Source organism: Chiloscyllium plagiosum, unplaced genomic scaffold (genome assembly GCF_037043375.1).
Source record: "Chiloscyllium plagiosum isolate Xiang-an unplaced genomic scaffold, Cpla_swu_hap1 HiC_scaffold_2, whole genome shotgun sequence".
NCBI classification, from domain to species: domain Eukaryota; kingdom Metazoa; phylum Chordata; class Chondrichthyes; order Orectolobiformes; family Hemiscylliidae; genus Chiloscyllium; species Chiloscyllium plagiosum.
This window is the reverse complement of record NW_028270140.1, coordinates 70,160,163-70,179,650: the sequence shown is the minus strand read 5'-3', so window position 1 is coordinate 70,179,650 and position 19,488 is coordinate 70,160,163. Positions and strand designations below refer to the sequence as shown.

Sequence of the window (19,488 nt, the reverse complement as noted above, 5' to 3'; positions counted from 1 at the left end):
CAAACCCAAACACATTGTGGGAAGATTAATATATAGGTTCAGCTAAAAGAAATCCTAAATATCTTGAAAACATTATAGATAGTTTATTTTAAGGTGATTTTAAGATTGATTTTATTTTTCTTCTCTACTGAAGTAATTTCAAAGTGTTAACTCAATTTCTCATGAGAGTGACAGTGTACCATTCTAGCTCCTCAGCTTCAAACTGCATCAGCATTTACTTTATATGCAGCTACACAGGTGAAATAAAAACAAAGTGTCATGTTATAACAATTGAGTTCATTAATGTTCATAAGTAACATCAAATTTGAAAGCAAGTCTTTAGGGTGATTCAATTACTTTTGCAAAACCAGTATATGTACAGGACTAAAGTCAGATGAAGTGAGAATTTATCAATTGTAGTCACCAACTCTTGAAACTCAAACATATACTTGTGTCATTTGTGGTCACTCAGTAACACACATCACCCAACATTCTTCCATCAAAAGCTGTGAAACACTTCTCATTTTGAGAACAAAATTGCTAACAAGTATCTCTCAGCCCATTCTCACCTTACAGTGTTAGCAAAGATCACTTGACAATGAAATCAGACCAAGCTCCAAGTGTTTTGTTTCTTAAATGTAATCTGTTCCATCAAACTGAATGATGCAGAATTTTAGTTCATTTGCAGAACAGGTGATCTCAGCAAAGAAATTGTACAATATTGGTTTATAAGAATGGCTTTATGGATGAGAAACTTTAGTTTATGAGAGGAGATTGGAGAAATTGGGACTGTTTTCCTTGGAGAGGAGAAGGTTGAGAGGAGAATTTGCAGAAGTTTTCAAAGTCATAAGGGCTCTTGACAATGTAGATAGTTGAGGAGAAACAGTTCCCAATTATAAGAGGATCAAGAACCCTTGGGAACAAATGTAAAGTGTTTTACAAAAGAAACAAACGCAAGGGAAAAAAAATCTTTTGTACACTGCAAGTAGCTAGATTCTGGAATGCCTTGTCTGGAAGTGTGATGCAGACTTAATTAAGGTTTTCATGAGGAGATTATATAATTATTTAAATAGAAATGATGTGTAGGTCTATTGGAAAAAAGGGAGGAGATTGACACCAAGACAAAGTGCTCAGAGTGCTGGTGCAGACACAATGAGTTGAACATTCTCCTTCTGTCAATATTAGTCAATGATAGTTATCCAAGCTTGAGGAACTCAGGTGCATGCAAGAGCAGAGGTGATAAATTTAAGGCAGAAATCAAACAACTTGAGACTCAGTATTAATCAAGTGTAACCAAATACTATACCTTGGCTTTAATGCTCCATATGCATAAGATGACCATGCAATGCTGGATTTCTCCCAGCACCTTTTATATTGATTCAAACGTGATTGGATACTTGCCCGCCTTCTGGGCTTTACATCTGCATCTTAAAAATAAAATAGATTTTTGATTTATGTTTTAAATTTAAGAGTCTGGTTCAGATATCCTGCATTGAAATTATGATGTTAAAAAATGACAGAATTTTAATTAACAAATCTGATTACATAGTAGTGTTTTGTTATTTTCCCAGAAACACATTTTCTCAGCATACGCCCAAGACTCTTGGCTGGATAGATACTTAGAGACACTGGCAGGATCATCTAGAAATTAGGGGTATAGCCTTAGGATAAGGGGCTGATAATTTAGGACTAAGTGCCGAAAACTTTCCTCACTGAAAGAATTGCGAATGTTTGGAATAGTCTACCCCAGTAGCAGAAGGTTCTGGATACATTACCATTGAATGTAAAAAGAAACCAAGATAGACAGATTTTTGGCCTCTCAGGGAACCAAGGGATAAGGTGACTTGGCTGGAAAGTGGAAGTGAGGCCACTGATTAACTATGATCATACTGAATTGCAGAGTTGGCTCCAGGTCTATCATGGTCTACTCCCGCTTCTATTTTTTAAATATTCTTAAGAAATAAAGTAATTGGAACATAGGAAGGCTATTAAGCTCTTCAATTTCACTTTCCACTTACTCAGCTTAATAAAGGAAGGATGTTCTTTTGTTTCCCCATTATTCCTCATGAACACCTAACCCAGATCGTCAAGTACAATAACACAATATCGATCCATATTTGCTGCTCCATTATTCAATATTAGGTCAGTAGTTTTTCAGCAGAGAGATTCCTTTGATTGCAGCAGGACAGATTCCACAAAGTGCATCTCTGCAGTTAATCCAGCAACCTACAAATGCCATGGAGTTTTCACTACAACATTCTTAAAATGGATATATATACAGTATTTCATTCAGACATTTAAATAGTCTGACATCATGCCCATGATGAATTAAGTCATGACGAACAAAAAGGCATTCAAAAAAAAAAGTTTATCATTTATGAATATAAAACTTAATGCACCATCTCCTGCACTGACTGTAGCTGCCTTAAGAAATGAAATCAAATGGAATTCATTGCCATCCTCAGCTTTTCCTAATTCTTAGAATCTTAATGCTAATAAAGCTAAAATTAGTCATTTTTGTTCAAAATCCATTCTAAACACTTCAGCACAAAATGCAGGCTGGCATTTTAGCTGAGGAAGTGATGTACTATCGAAGCGTAGTGTCTAGGGCAGGCAATTGAATAGTGGTATTGTTACTGGACTAGTTAACCAGGTACACATGTTCTTTGGTTCAAATCCCACCAGAATAGAAGATAAAATTGATTGCAATAAACAACTGGATTTAAAAGCCTAATGATGACGAATAAAACATTGTTGATGTGGTTGACTAATGTTTTTTTAGGAAGGAAACAAAAGGAATTTTGTCATGTTGACTCTGAATTGCCCCGTGGAATGGCCTAGCAAGCCACTCAGTTGCACCAGAACTGCTAAAAGACCTGAAAGGAATGAAACCAGACAGATCACCCAAAATCAACCTTGACTTTGGAAATGTTAACAGCAAACCTCGCCCTGCTGACCCTGCTTAGTCTTCCTTACCAACATCTGGTGGCTTGTGCTAAAATTGGGAGAGTTGTCTCAGAGTAGTCATACTTGTAGGATCATACCTTGGAACCAGTGTTCCCTCTAATTTTCTTTCCAGCTGCACAGATCTCCTGAGCTCTTTGCATAGCACCAACTGCCATTCATGCTACATAAGTGCCAGATATTGAGCATTTCTACCTGACATTCAAAGGCATCATGATTGTACAACTATGAAGATCCTATTGCTCAGCATTAAACAGAAACCAAAGTGGTTTGCAGTAGTCATATAAATACAGTGACTAAAAGAACAGCTGAAAAGGCTTGAAATTGCATAGCAAGTAACATGCTTCTGAATCCCCAAACCCTATCCACCATCTACATGACACAAGTCAGGAGAGTAATAGCATAGTCTCCTCTTGTCTGGATGAGTGCAGCTCCAACTACACAAGAAGCTTGACACCACCCAGGACAAAACAGCATGCTTGTCTAAAACCACATTCACTCCCTCCACCACTGACACCCAGTAGCAGTAGTGTACACTATCTAATGACACACTGTAGATATTCACCAAATCTCCTCAGAGAGCACTTATCAATCCACAACGAATAACATCAAAAAAGACAAGGGTACCAGAATAATGGGAATACCATCACCTGCAAGGTTCCTTCTAAGCCACTTGCGATTCTGATTAGCAAATATATCACCATTCATTACTGGGGCTGAGTCAAACCCTGACAACACCTCTCTAACAGAACTGTGGCTATATTTACACCAAATAGACTGTGGCACAATTCAATAAAGTTAGCTCACCAGTTTGCATTCTCAAAAGCGATTATGGATGGGCAATAAAGCTTCTCTGCCAGTGAAGCCCACATTCCCTGAACAAATTTTTACAATTATTTCTCATGAAATGATTGGCTCTCTCAAATGCATATAAAAAGTCCCACTCTATTAATCCAACTGTAGAATAGTCTCTGAGCATCCAAAACAATATTTATCTGACACCTAGCATAAGTGAAACTAGGTATTTGGTCACTAACATCATTATTGTTTGTCAGGTTGCATTCAAATTAGCTGTTGCCTTCTCCTACATTTCAAAAACAGCTCATTTGAAATGAAGTGCTGCTGGGATTTCTGGAAGTTATGAAATACCATTTGAACATTCCTGAAAAGAAAAATGTTACTGTGGCTTTTTATCCTATTCATCAGGTAAGGCTTATTGAATGTGAAATCATATTCCCAAGCATGAGCTTGTGCCTCTGGTTAATTTGTCCAGTGACATTATCAGTTTGCCACCTTCTCCCCCTCCTACTACTTTTACAAACAATTGATGGAATTCAGAACAAACACAATTTACACCTAATACACAAAAGATCCTAGCACTGGTTTTGATCCACACTTAACAACAATTATACGACCGTGTAAACAAACATCATAGATCATTTCATCATTCTTAATTTGCGGTTTCTGAGACCTTGTGCACATACTGGGTGCCACAGTTTCCAGCATAACAGCAGCAGAGACACTTCAAGGTATTTAATTGGCTGGAAGTGCTTTGGGACATCCTAAAAATGAGAAGATACACTCTTTCTTTTGTGAGAATAGATAACAAAGATGTTTTCACTTAGCTTATCTACACACTTATACTATGTAACCAGCTCTGATATTTGAGCGAACAGGTGGAATAACAGAACAAAGTTCCAGAACCTTTTTCAAATGATTTGAGCGCTGAACTGTCTGTCAAAGTACACCCTTGGCTGCTTACCCATAACGTGAACCTGAACTGCACTGTGCATTTACTTTATCAAACTCAGCAACTCCAGAACCTTGCAAGCCCTGATGCATACACTGCACTGCAAGAATGCAGTCTGAGATATCCTGTCAGGACTGGCTCAAGTTAACATGGCTATATAATGCATTATTCTTTGATAAAATCTATTTGGGAAATCACAAATCTGAGTAGTTTCATGAATATAATCATTCAATATTTACATCTTGAACTTTCAAAATGTAAATATCAGTTTAGTATGTAACAGAGCAAAGTATATACATAGAATTTGCAAGAAACAAGGGGAAAAAAGATGAATTGTGAACTATTTAATAATTACCTTTAGAAGTTATTTTTTTGTTTTCACCCTCTGTAGAAATTTTTTTTGCCTGCTCAGATCCAATACTACGCTTCAAAAATACTCTTTGTTCAATGTTTTTGGCTGTTTCTACATGGTTTATTTGCTGAATATCTTTCCTCTCTAGAGTACAATGTAATACTGAAGCTTCTGGTGCAATACAGATTTCTTCTGACCATAATGCTCCTATGTCTGGCTTAATCATAGGCATGCCTTCAGAGTCTTGCCCATCGTCAAATTGGTTTTTGTCAGGAAAGCCAGAGAAACATGCAGATGCTTTGAATGAGACAGTATTATATTTTGCCATTTCCTGTTTCCCACAACAGTTAATGGTTTCATCCACTTCTTTCTGATTTCCATTTTCTTTTACTAAAAGCACATCTGTTGGCTGCTGTTCTTTAGCTTGATGTTGACCTCGAATTTTCTGTAGGTGTTCCATATACCGAAGATATTTATCATAAGTATTCAGATGAGGATCACTGGTCTTTGAGGAAACTATGGAATATTTCCAACTATTTATTTGGTCAGAGTCCACAGTGTCAGAATATTCATTTGAACCAGCAATTGCTTTTGCTAGCAACATGTCTGATTTATTTTGCATAGAACTATCTCTGTGATTCCATGATGATATTTCATCAACATTACTGGCGATTGAATTAAACTGTGGTGTTATTCCAATCAGAACACATCCACATTCCATGCACCAGTTATCAGTTGAACAATTACCACTTGCACATGTTGGGCAGAATTTGACCAGATTACTTACAGGAGAGAGAGATTCAGTATATTCATCCATGATTTGGTCTTTCTCTCCTCCATTAGTCTGCTCTGTTATAAATCGTGGATTGGATTCTTGAGAGTAACTGGAATCAGAGGATAATAGCAAAGAGGATGGAGATGACATCAAAGTACTAGGTGGCTGATAATCAATTATTTTTTGCCTTATTTCATTTTCATCATGATTATGGTTTGTTTCTTTTTTTAATGGATCACTTCTCAAAGCTAGAAGATTTTGTGTCACTCTTTTGTCCAATATTTTGCCACTGACACATTTTGGACACACTGATGAATTCAAAAGCAATGCTTCACTTCCATTTGTAAAATTTAAATTTCTAGATTCTTCAGAGAACTGTTCAACCCACAGTCCTTCTTGGAAATTACTAACTATTTTTGTTCCTTCACTTACGTCATTTGCTGATGTTGCTTCATTTGGGATTACAGTTGTTCCTTTGCATATGGTTGAAAGATCTAGTTTTGGAATAGCTGGTTGAGATTCAAATCTAGCATTTTCAAGATTTAATAAAACTTCAGTGAATCCTGCAGTTGCTGAATCTTCTGTTGACACCTTATGATTACCAGCTGATAAATATTCTTTTGACTCAAGAAGCTCCCATGTAAAATTACATTTTTCGTTGTCACAAAGACTTGATGCGCTGTGTTCTGTGGTGTTCAGTTGATTAATTGATTCAGGACTTGTTAATTGATTGGAGGTGTAACAACATGCTGCAGACAACTTTTTGAGTGTTATTGCTCTAGTTGACTCCATTCTTTCACTACTTCCACTGACATTATCTTCATCTGAGTTGCTTTCAAGAGGAGACCAGAAGTATTTATCCCGATTTAGTGCACTCATATCACCAATCATAAAGTGGTGGTTTTTATTTGCCAGCAATTCTAATGGAGTTTCAGGCACCTTACCTTCTTCTACACCTCTAATTTTCCAGTTATTCTTTGAAGCATTATCTCCATGTGCATTTTCTTCTTCAGAAAAAAATCCTTTCCAAGAATTATCAAAAGTATGACCCTTGCTTGAAAAATCAGAATCTGTTGAATTATGTTGTTCTTCAACCAGTCTTGTAACTAAGGAGGAATTCTGAACTAATGTCCTACGAGTTCTTAATAAGTCAAGTGAGCTACAGCTATCAGAAGATCTGGAAGCATCTGCAGAGTAATGAGACCCACCCAATCTTTCAGTGGAAGAGTTGGTGTGGATACTTTGATCAGTATCCTGAGAATAATGAAAAGTACTTGACTGTTTAGTTTCAGAATCTATGTGGCTCACAAAATCTTTTTCATTTAATGCACAAGTGTTTTGAAATATTGGGATGGTCATATCTTTCTCACTATTTTTTAGGATTTTCTGAGCCCAGCTTAGAATATGCCTGAGCTTTTGGATCTCTGATACAGTTGGATTTTGCAGCAAATTATAGTCTGGTTTTGGCAAGCAAATAATTGCTTTGTCATTCCTAGAGAGTGCCAATGATGGTTCTAAATCACTATGATGGTCCTTTTCTTTATCCTGAATTCTTGTATGTTGAACTGATTCATTACAACCAAATATTTTTATTTTGTCCTCAGCATTTGGCAAATTTTCTTTTGGTGGATAACTCACGTTATGTTCAAAACTTTCTTGTATGTCAATAGCTTCTGAACTGCTATCAGCTGCAGATATATTTGTGCAGTCATGATTAGGGCCTACAAAGTAAGCCAAACGTTTTGCTCGAAGTGTCTTCAGTTCGCGTGTGCGAGGAGTGTCTGTTTTTAGGATGGTCTCAGCATTTAAATGCTTTGATGTTCTTGTAGCTGTAAACATATTCTGCAATATATGAGAAATAATATTATTGCATATGGTAAATAACAACAAGAATACACAGAGGGAGGTAAGTATTAATAACAAATACCACTCCTAGTTGTTTGAATGCTCAATTGCGATATGCCCATCTCTAGCTGACCCAGTTTTTATTGTTTATCTCTAGTTTACCCTGAGATGGTGAGTTGCCTTCTTGAACCACTGGAGTCCATGTGCTGTAGGCTGACCCAGAATGTCGTTAGAGAAGGAATTGCAGGACTTTGACCCAATGACACTCAAGTAATGGTGATATATTTCTAAATCAACAAGGTGGCTTGGATGATAGCTTGTACGTCGTGGTGCTCCATGTATCTACTGCCCTTGTCCTTCAAGATGGAAGTGGCCGTAGGTTTGTAAGATGCTGTCTGAGGAGTCTTGGTGAATTTCTGCAGTGCATCTTCTAGATGGCACATACTTCTGCTACTGAGTGTGGTTAGTGGAGGGAGTGCATGTGGTGCCAATCAAGTGGGCTGCATTGTCCTTGATGGTGTCAAGGTTCTGGAGTGTTGTCTGTATGAATACAACTCCAACAAGTGGGGTATGTTCGATTACAGACCTGGCTTGTGCCTTTTAGATGGTGGAGACACACTGGGCAGTCAGGAAGTGAGTTACTCAATGCAGTAATCTCAGCCTTGACATTCTATTGTAACAAATACATTTTTCTGACTAGTCCAGTTGAGCTTCTGGTAAACAGGAAACCCCCAGGATGTTGATAGTGGAGGACTCCAATAATGGTAATACCATTGAATGTCAAGGGGCAATGGTTTCATTGGCACTTATTTTAGATGCCATTGCCTGGGGAATTTATGTCACATGAATGTTACTTGCCACTTGCCTGGACATGTCAGACCAAGCCTGGACATTTTCCAGGACTTGCTGCATTTGGACTTGGAATGATTTAGTATCTGAGGAATCACAAATGCAGATGAACATGGTGCAATCATTGCTATTTCTAACCTTACAATGGAGGGAAAGTCATTACTGAAGCAACTGAAGTTGGTTGAGCCCAGGACTGTACCTTGAGGAACTCCTGCAGAGATGTTCTGGAGATGAGATGACAGACCCTCCAGCAATCACAACCATTTTCCTACATGCCAGGTATGACTCTAATCAAGCAGAGTGTTTTCCCCCTGATTTTCATTGATTCCAGTTTTCATAAGACTCTTTGATGTCACACTCTGTCAAATGCAGGTTTGAAGTCAAGAGATTTCACTTTCATCTCACCAGCTGAATTCCATCATCTACAAGGCCCAAGTCAGAAGCGTGACAGAATGCTCCCCATTTGCCTGGACTGGTGCAGCTGCAACATCACTCAAGTAGATTGATAATATCCAGGACAAAGCAGCCTGCTTGTTTGGCACCACATCCACACCCTCTACCATCCTCAACAGCCATGGTGTGGAGGTACCATTGTTGGACTGGGGGACACAGTTTAAAAAAAAATCACAACACCAGGTTATAGTCAAACAGGTTTACTTGGAAGAACAGCTTTTGGCATGCTAGCTAGCTACCTGACCAGGGAGCAGCAATCTGAAAACCTGTACTTCGAAATAAACCTGCTGGGCTTTAACCTGGTGTTGTGTAATTTTTAACTTCATCCTCAACAGCAGCAGTGTGTACTACCTACAAATGCATGGCAGAAATCCAAAGATCCTTAGAAAGCACCTTCCAAACTTACAATCATCTAAAAGGAAGCAGATATTGGAGGTCCTCACAACCTGCAAGCTCCCCTCCAAGTCATTTACCATCCTGGCTCGGAAAGATATTGCCTTTTCTTCACTGTCACTAGATCAAAACCCTGAAATTGCTCCCTAACAGCATTGTGGGTTAAATGCAGTGCATGGCCTGCAGTGATTCAAGAAGGCAGCTCACCACCACATTCTCAAGGTCAATCATAGATAGGCAAAAAGGGTTGGCCAGCCAGCAATGCCCACATCCCACAAATGAAGTTTAAAAATGTTGTCAGAATCCACAGTCATGGCAGTATCCAGTGCCTCCAGATATTTGTTAATTTCAGATAGAGTGAATCTATTTGGCTGAATACTGGGATCTGTGATACCAGATCCCCCTCTGCAGGAAATGAAATGGATTATCCACTCAGCAATTCTGGCTGAAGATTGCTGCAAATGTTTAAGCCTTATCTTTTGCACTGAATAACAACAGCAATAGAAATCAGGAAAGTATCTCAAATCAGGCAAAAGGCTAAGACTGGAATAAGATAGCTGATTGGAAGCAGGAGGAAAGGATGGCAAGCTGCACTAAAACAAATAATAACATTTTCTTCAAACATATTAATAGCAAAAGATTAGCAAAGAATAGAGTGGAGCCTCATAAGGAACAGGAAGAGTAAGCTGCTACCTGAAGCCAAGGGTATGATAGAGGTACTAAATGAATACTTTGCTTCTGTCTTTTCCAAATTAGAAAATGGTGACAATGGCCCAGTTGAAAACGTGGGTGTTGAGTAACAGCAGTGTAGTGATAGATGAAGAAGAGGTGCTTAAAAACACTGGTTGCACTCCAAGTAGAGAAATCGCCAGGCTCAGCTGGGATGCATCCTAGATTACTGAGAAGGGTAAGGGAGCAAATTGCAGAACTGATAGCAGAAACTTTCCAGGTCTCTCTAAAGTCAGGATTCATCCCAAGGGCATGAAGATTTCCAAATGTACTGCCGTTGTTTAAGGCAAAAGGTAATCCAGGAAATGATAGACCTGTCTGTCTGACTCAATTGCGGGAAAATTGATGGAGGCTGTAATATGGGAGAAGATAAACATACACCTTAGAGAAAATTAAGCTTATATTGGAAAATCAACATGGCTTTGGCAAGTGCAGGTTATATCTGCCAAATTTAATTGAGTTCTTTGATAAGGTGACATGGGCAGTGGATGAGGGTAGCGCGACAGTTGTTGTCTATTTGGACTTTCAGAAAGCATTTGATATGGTGTCACATAGCAAGTTGGTTAGAAAGTTCTGAGAAAAAGTGAGGACTGCAGATGCTGGAGACCAGAGTCAAAAGGTGTGGTGTTGGAAAAGCACAGCAGGTCAGGCAGCATCCGAGAAGTAGGAGAATTGATGTTTCAAGCATGAGTTCTTTATCAGGAATGAGGGGGTGGCCCAAGGGGATTGAGAGATAAATGGGGTGGGGGGGGGGGGGGGGGGGAGAAAAAAAAAAAGAGGGGCTGGGGGAACAGCTGGAAATGCGATAGGTAGATGAAGGTGGGAGGTGATGGCGATAGGTCAGAGAGGAGGGTGGAGCAGATAGGTGGGGAGGAAGGTGGGCGGGTAGAACAGTTCAAGATGCCGGTGCCAAGTTGGAAGGCTGGGTCTGGGATGAGGTGGGGGGAGGGAAAATGATGAAACTGGTGAAATCCACATTGATTCCGTGTGGTTTGAGGGTTCCAAGACAGAAGATGAGGTGTATTTCCTCCAGGCGTAGGTGGCTAGATTTTGACAGTGGAGGCGGCCCAGGACTTGGCAGAGTGGGAGGGGGAGGTAAAGTGTTTGGCTACATGACAGTGGGGTTGTTTAGTGCATGTATCCCAGAGATGTTCTCTGAAATGTTCCGCAAGTTGGCATCCTGTCTAGCCAAAGTAGAGGAGACCACATCGAGATAATGGATATAGCAGGTGATGTATGTGTACAGTACAGGTATATCTCTGTCAGATATGGAAGGATCCTTTGAGGCTTTGGACGGAAGTGAGGGCTGAGGTGTGGGCACAGGTAAGGGGTGAGGTGTGATTGCAGGGATGGAGATGGGGGGGGGAAAATGATGTGAGTGCAGGGACAGAGATGAGAGGTGAAAGTGGAGTTGTGGGCACAAGGACAGAGGTGAGAGGTGAGCTGTGGGCACAGGGATGGAGGTGGGGGGGGGGGGGGGGGGGAAGAGGGGGGAGGGTGTGGGTGCAGGGACGGAGGTCTGTTACATCAAGTATAACAAGGAGGTGATGCTGCACCTCTACAAATCATTCATTAGATCACATTTGGAGTATTGTGTTTAGTTCTGAATACCTCATTTAAAGCAGCCCTGGAGAGTTTGCAAAGAATATTTACTAGAATGATACCCGGAATTAGGGATTTTAGATAGAAGGCAAAATTCGATAAACTATGCTTATTCTCCTTGGAACAGAGAAGATAAAGAGGTGACCTTATTAAAGTATTTAAATATTACGAACAATTTTGACAGGATAAAAGAGGATATTTTGTTTCCACTAGTTGGTAGGTGCATGTCTAGGGGTCACAATTTCAAGACTGTCGGCAAGAGAGTGAGAAGAAGTGAAATGAGAAAAATCTTCTTCACTCAGTAGTTAGGATTTGAAATACACTGCCTGGGAGAATGATGGAAGCAGAGTCAATAGTTGGTTACAAAAGAGAGCTGGATGTATATTTGAAAGTGAAGTTAGAGAGTTACAGAGATAGGGGTAGAGAATTTGTGCTGCAGACGTTTCGTTCCGTCTAGGTGACATCCTCAGTGCTTGGGAGCCCCCTGTGAAGCGCTTCTGTGATCTTTCCTCCGGCATAACCACTATAAATGGCGGAGGAAACATCACAGAAGCGCTTCACAGTAGGCTCCCAAGCACTGAGGATGTCACCTAGACAGGGGACGAAACGTCTGCAACACAAATTCCCAGCTCGGCGAACAGAACCACAACAACGAGCACCCGAGCTACAAATCTTCGCACAAACTTTGAATAGGGGTAGAGAATTGTGTGAGCTGGGTAGCTCTATCAGGAGCCGGTACAGACAAGATGGGTTAAACAATCCCTTTTGCACTGCAAATTTCTATGACTCTATGATGACCTGGGCTCCCTCAGTATTGAGGATGGGAACATTTGTGAAGCCTCCTCCTCCAGTGAGTAGTTTACTTATCCACATGGTAGTGCTCATGTGTTAATTTCCTTTACTATTTGGGGCACCATTTCATATTAGAATTAGATTTTATTGTCATGTATTCTGTCTGGCTGTATCACTACCTGGTATGGCAACTGTACCGTTCAAGATCGGAGACGGTTACAGAGAGTGGTGAACTCAGCCCGGACAATCACAAAGGCCAACCTCCCATCTATAGAATCTATCTACCAGGCCCGCTGTCAAGGAAAGGCTGCCAGTATTCTTAAAGACCTATCCCACCCTGGCAATGTTTTTCTACAACCTCCATCATTGGTGAGAAAGTACAGAAGCCTGAAGCACCAGCCGGTTTAGTAACAGTTTCTACCCCACTGTTGTTAGAATACTGAATGGACTCTCAAACTCTTAACATTCACCTGTACCTGTGTTTTTGTTTTTGCCACTGTTTACCTATTATCTACTATCTATGCTACTTAACTCTGATCTGCCTGTGTTGCTCACAAGACAAAGCTTTTCACTGTGCCTCGATACACATGACAAATTCAATTGAATTAAATTCCCTTCAAGTATTGGAATATAGGAGTACAGAGAAGAGTGTATAAATTGCCATTCTCCGGCTCCATCTTTGTTACAAGACCAAGAAAAAGCAGCAGAAATAAAAGAAAGCCAAAAGCTAACAAGGTAAAGATCTTAAAATCTATGTCTAACTCCATAAAGGTGTTTGAAACGCTCAGCCACTGATGCAAGGACCCAGGCCGAGCCATGGCCTGAAGTCTAGGCCAACCAGCCTGTCTCGAAGCAATCACTGGAGGAGCTGCGTTGGCTGCCTGCAATCGACAGGAGGCTGCTATTATTCAGCACATGGCCCCTTCTCATGCCGTGCTGAAGCTGCTCATTAACCTACTGCAAAAGGCTAAAGAAAAGAAAAAACAGCGAAAGTATTTTTAGAAAGCAGATGGGAGTATACGAGCCCTGGACTCAGGAGTGTGCACACAGTCCTGTTACTCTGCAGCTATGTTGGAGAACCTGTGAAGTGCGACGGGTATCTTCTGATTGTACATTTTGTACACAAAAAAAATCCAGCAAAAGTTGATCATATGGTCCCATCGAGCCTGTTCTACCACTGAATACGTGACCTTGGGTTTTGATTGCACTTTCTCACCCTCTCTATTTCCTGAGAGTTCATAAGTCTATCACATTGAAAATTCACAAACAGTGAAGAAATCAGTTTAACAACTACTTGTAATGCTAATCTGCATTCAGAAAGTAACAAGCAATAATTATTAACCAAGTGCTTTTATGAATCAAGGAGCTGAAAAAGACAAACACATCTTACCGATGGTTTAGAGTTTAATGATTGAGATCCTTCAGTGCACAGTGACTGTAGCATTTTATCCTCTTACTGCATTCACAAATTCAGCATCTGACATAAAACCACTGTTGGCGAAGATTGAGTGAAACAGAAATGAATACCAAATTTAATGCTACAGAAAGAAGACAGCATAAAGTATTAAGATACCAAGAGGGAATCATCAGGCATCATACTTCATGTTTTAAAGTTGGAAACAGCTGACTTATGTGGTGTATTAACAACTACTGCAACTTCAAAAATAATCTGAAGAAGTATCTCAGTCACCACAGTAACACACAAATCAGACTACTGTCCCTTACCTTGTATCTAAAATCCCTAATTCCTGGTATCATTCTAGTAATTTTTTTTTGCATACTCTCCAGGGCTTCTTTAAATGATGTTAAAAATCACAACACCAGGTTATAGTCCAACAGATTTAATTGGAAGCACTAGCTTTCAGAGCCCTGCTCCTTCATCAAGCAGCGCTCCGAAAGCTAGTGCTTCCAATTAAACCTATTGGACTAAAACCTGGCATTGTGTGCTTTTTAACTTTGTACACTCCAGTCCAACACCGGCATCTCCAAATCATGACTACCATTGACACTTCTTTAAATGAGGTACCCAGAACTGAACACAATACACCAAATATCATCTAATGAATGATTTGTAGAGGTGCAGACTCACTTCCTTGTTATAGTCGATGTAACCGATCTCACCTTTGTCCCTGTGCCCACAGCACCACCCTCACCTCCATCCCTATGCCCACATCTCCCCACTTACCTCCATCCCTGTGCCCACACCTCCCTCCTCACCTTGGAGAATGGTTGAGTAAGTTTGTCAAAACAAATGGAGGTTAATGCTATGATAAGGTCCACGTCTGTCATAACCTCAAACAGAAATTCATAAAGTATTAGCCTGGACAGTTTGAAATTCAATAATTTTATTTTTACACAGTCTTGTTTTCTTTTAACACCTTAAGTAGGTGTTTAGAATTAAAATTGTATCATGGGAGAGGAATGTGATGTCGGGGTGATAGAGGAATGGGCAAGGATATTCCAGAGGGAACTGTCCCTTCAGAATACTGACAGAGGAAAGTATATTTGGTGGTACCTTTCCATTTGATTGTACGAGCTGTAATAATTGCCATTTTACCTCCACCATCCTCACTGTTCAAGTGCCCAAACACCACTTCCAGATGAAGCAGCAATTTACTTGTACTTCGATCAATATGGTTTACTGTATTCACTGTTCCCAATGTAGTTCTTCAACACTGATAAAGTAAAACTGGTTGAGCATTTTGCCAAACACTCCACTCAGCATAATCTTGGCCTTCTGGTCAGTTGTCATTTAATACATCATCTTGTGTAATGCTCATATTTCTGTCCTGCATTGTTCCAGTGAAACACAAAGCAAGCCACAGCAACACCACCTCATTTTCTGCTTAAGATCTTTATAGCCTTCTGGATTCATGTTCAACAACTTCTGGTGGTGGAGGGAGTAGATGTTTGTGGATGTGGTGTTAGTCAAGCAGGCTTCTTTGTTCTATATGGTGTCAAGCTCGAGTGGTTTTGGAGCTGCACTCACTGAGGCAAACAGGACGTATTTCATCATACTCTGACTTCTGCCTTGTAGATGGTGGACAGGTTTTGGGGAGTCAGGAGGTGAGTTGTCCACTGCAGTATTCCTAGCCTTTGACCTGCTGTTCTGCCACTGTATTTATATACAGACAAAAAAAAACTGCAAATGCTGGAATCCAAAGTAGACGAGGTGGAGGCTGGGAGAACACAGCAAGCCAGGCAGCATCGGGAAGTGGAGAAGTCAATGTTTCAGGTGTAAGCCTTCTTCAAGACTGGGGTGGGTGTAAGGGGAGCTAGATAAAGGGGGTTGGGGGGGCCAGGGTGGTGAGGTGGGGATAGATGAATACAGATAGAGGGTACGACCTGGTTGGTCAATGGAAGGAATAAATCAGGTTGGTGGCTGGAAGGAAGGGTCGATGAGAGGAATGGAAGAGAGGGGGAGAGGGTATGAAAGGAGTCAGGTGCTGGGAAGGGAGGTTATTTGAAATTGGAGAACTCAATGGTGACACTTTACTAGATTGGATTACTTAGTGTGGAAACAGGCCCTTCGGCCCAACAAATCCACACCGACCCTCCAAAGAGCAACCCATCCAGACCCATTCCCTTCACCTAACACTACTGGCAATTTAGCATGGCCAATTGACCTAACCTATACATTTTTGGACTGTGAAGGAAACCCACGCAGACATGGGGAGAATATGCAAACTTCACACAGACAGCCTGAGGCTGGAATTGAACCTGGGTCTCTGGTGCTGTGAGGTAGCAGTGCTAACCACTGTGCCAACATGCTGCCCTCTGGGCTGTAGGCTGCCCAGGCGAAAGATGAAATGTTGTTCCTCCAGTTTGTGGTCTGATTCATTGTGGCAATGGAAGAGGCCAAGGATGGTCATGTTGGAAAGGGAATGGGAAGGGGATTTAAGTGGCAGAGACTGGGAGGTTAAGTTGGCCCCTGCAGACCCAGCTGAGATGCTTGGTGAAATGCTCCTTAGCTTACATTTGGTCTCCCCAATGTAGAGAAGACCACATCGAGAGCACAGAATACAGTAAACTAGGTTGGAGGAGAGGCAGCTGAACCTCTATTTATATGGCTAGTCCAGTTCGGTTTCTTGTCAATAGTAATCCTCAGAATGTTGATAGTGGGGGATTCAGCAATGGTAAATGTTAAGGGGAGACAGTTAGATTGTCTTTTAATTTAGATAGTGATTGCCTGGCATTTGTGTAGCACTTGTGACTCCTCTTCCCCACCTTCCCACCCACCCCGCCACCCACCAGCCAAACAAGGCCTGACTCCCCCACACCTAATCAGGCTTAAGAAACTCAGTAGGTGTGGCAGCACCTGAGGAGAACAGAAACAGAGTTAATGAATTGAATCCAGTATAACTGTTTTTCAGAACACTCCTGACTTGTCCCTTGTTTATTTTGCACTCGGTAGAAAGGACTAATTATTTCCCTCTTGCACATTAAATTTACACCCAGTTTCTCTCTCTCTCTCTCTCTTCTTTCTCCATTATTAACAGTCCCTATGTCTTTTGCACTGGGCCCATCTACACTATCTGCCCTCTTGATCCTCCTCTGCCTCAGTCAAAAGTATAAAAAAGAAACATTTTTCCAACACTTTTCAATCCTAAAAGACAATCATGCCAGATTCAAAACATTAACTCTGTTTCTCTCTCCACAAATATTGCCAGACCTGCTGAGTTTCTCCAGCATGTTCCATTTTTGTTATCCTTAACTTGCTTAGATAGTGATGGTTAACCCTTGCCATTGTTCGAACCCTTCCTCCTCACTGGAAAACATATTTCCTGTGAGCCATGAACTATTTTCTTAAACATCTGTCATTGTTCCTCAACCAGCTTTGCTGCCAACCTCCTGCCCCAGTCCATTCCAGCTGAAAATGTGTTGCTGGAAAAGTGCAGCAGGTCAGGCAGCATCCAAGGAACAGGAGAATTGACGTTTCGGGCATAAGCCCTTCTTCAGGAATGATTCCTGAAGAAGGGCTTATGCCCAAAACGTCGATTCTCCTGTTCCTTGGATGCTGCCTGACCTACTGCACTTTTCCAGCAACACATTTTCAGCTCTGATCTCCAGCATCTGCAGTCCTCACTTTCTCCAGTCCATTCCAGCCAACTCTATCAATTGTTCTGACTTAAGTTGAGCTCAGTTGTTTCCAACCCATGTTCCTCCCTTCAAAACTGAACACTAAATTCCACCACTATTTGAGGGTGACATCATTCATTAAAATTGCCTCATTACATATTACCAGATGCAAAATTAGCCTGATCCCTAGTTGGATCCACAACATATTATTCTGGGAAACGGTCTCAGATACAATCTATAGGTGGTTACTCATGACTTCCTCTGCAATCTGATTATCCCAATCTATACAAAGATTAAAGTACTGCCTTTATTACATGCTCTCATTGTCTCCTGATTTAGATTCAGTCCCATCATATACCTACTGTTTGGAGGCTACTTCTACCAGTGTCTTCCTTCTCTTTTTAATTTCTTACCTCCACTGTACAGATTCTACATCTTCTGATTCAAGATCATTTTTGCCATTACACTTATTCCAACCTGCATTAACAACAACTCCATCACCCTTTTCTTCCTGCCTGTCCTTTTGAAAAGTCATAGGCCCCAAACATTTGGTTCCCAGCTTTGATTTTCTTGAAACCAAGTCTCCAAATGGCTTTAAGATTATACCCAGTAAGCTGCAGGTGAACAGTTAATTCATCAATTTTATTCTGAACACCACATACATTCAAGAAAAGAGGCATTAATTTTGTCTTATCATTCCTTCCCCCCTCCCCACTTTGACTCTAATTACCACTCAGTTTACATACTTTCTCCCTACTTGTCCTACTTTGGTTTTATTATCCAAATAGCTGTCCTGTAATTCTGCCATAATTCTTGCTTTTAAAATCTACATTTCTCCTCTTCCATCCTTCCCCACCTCTGATTTATATAAAACATTGTCTACAACTTTACTATACAAAAAAAGTTCAGTTATGTGCTAAGCCATTTCTACATTAGTGTACACTCAAGTCACTCTCCTGCACTTCCTTTCATATGGTCATGCTGGCACCTTCCTATCAAACTGAATCCTAGTCTTGATTAGATTATCAGTTACAGTGTGGAAACAGGCCCTTCGGCCCAACAAATCCACACCGACCCGCCGAAGCGCAACCCACCCAGAACCATTCCCTACATTTACCCCTTCACCTAATACTAGGGCAATTTAGCATGGCCAATTCACCTAACCTGCACATTTTTGGACTGTGGGAGGAAACCCACGCAGACACGGGGAGAATGTGCAAACTCCACACAGTGAGGCGGGAATTGAACCCGGATCTCTAACGCCGTGTTCTCCGAATGAACCTTCAGCCACCACTTCCCCGCTGTGATCCTTTTGAAGCTCTACACCATCCACCTCACAGTTCCAAGTGTGGTGTTACCTGCAAACGCGGAACCCGTGCCCTGTACACCGAAGCCTGGCTCTTGAATACACATATCAGGGAGAGAGCAGGAGTCCCTCTCTGCACAGCACCCCGCAGCGAGACACGCTACCGGCTCCACGTGACCCTGTGTATCCAGCCGTTTCCATGGCTGCGGGCACGTGGTACCCCCCGGGAGTTCCGTGAAGGGGCGGGGAAGCTGCTATCTCTTTATTACGGCTCTTCATTAGGTAAGGTGTTCCCTTTCGATAAAAGAGTTTATTCCAGGAGGTGAGGAGCTGGGCTCGCCGCCTCCTGACAATAAAATGATCACCAGTGTGTAATCTGTTGTCTATAGGAGTTAAATGCAGTTATCTCATAGTCAGCCATTGTTTCAGAGTAATAAACGGTGGCTGATAATCTGTGTGCATCCAATATCATTCGGTTTAACATGACTTATTCTTCTCAAATCACCGTCGGCTCGACTTACCCCAGTGAGCCTCTCCCCAGCGATAATTACTCTGCTGGAACAGACACTGCTCATTCCCTAGAACTGACCGTTATACTTACCTGAACAGGGCTATTCAAG

At 41.1% G+C, this 19,488-nt stretch overlaps 1 protein-coding gene across 1 annotated transcript in view; it reads right to left on the bottom strand.

Annotated features, from left to right (window-relative positions):
* The window catches only part of LOC122561225 (uncharacterized), a 152,305-nt gene extending 133,279 nt beyond the window's left edge, over positions 1-19,026 (bottom strand). Inside the window, 3 exon segments of the mRNA XM_043712843.2 lie at positions 1,286-1,406; positions 5,049-7,662; positions 18,921-19,026. Coding sequence (XP_043568778.2) covers positions 1,286-1,406; positions 5,049-7,659 — 2,732 coding nt within the window. The 5' untranslated portion in view covers positions 7,660-7,662; positions 18,921-19,026.
* Between the last annotated feature and the right edge of the window lie 462 nt (positions 19,027-19,488).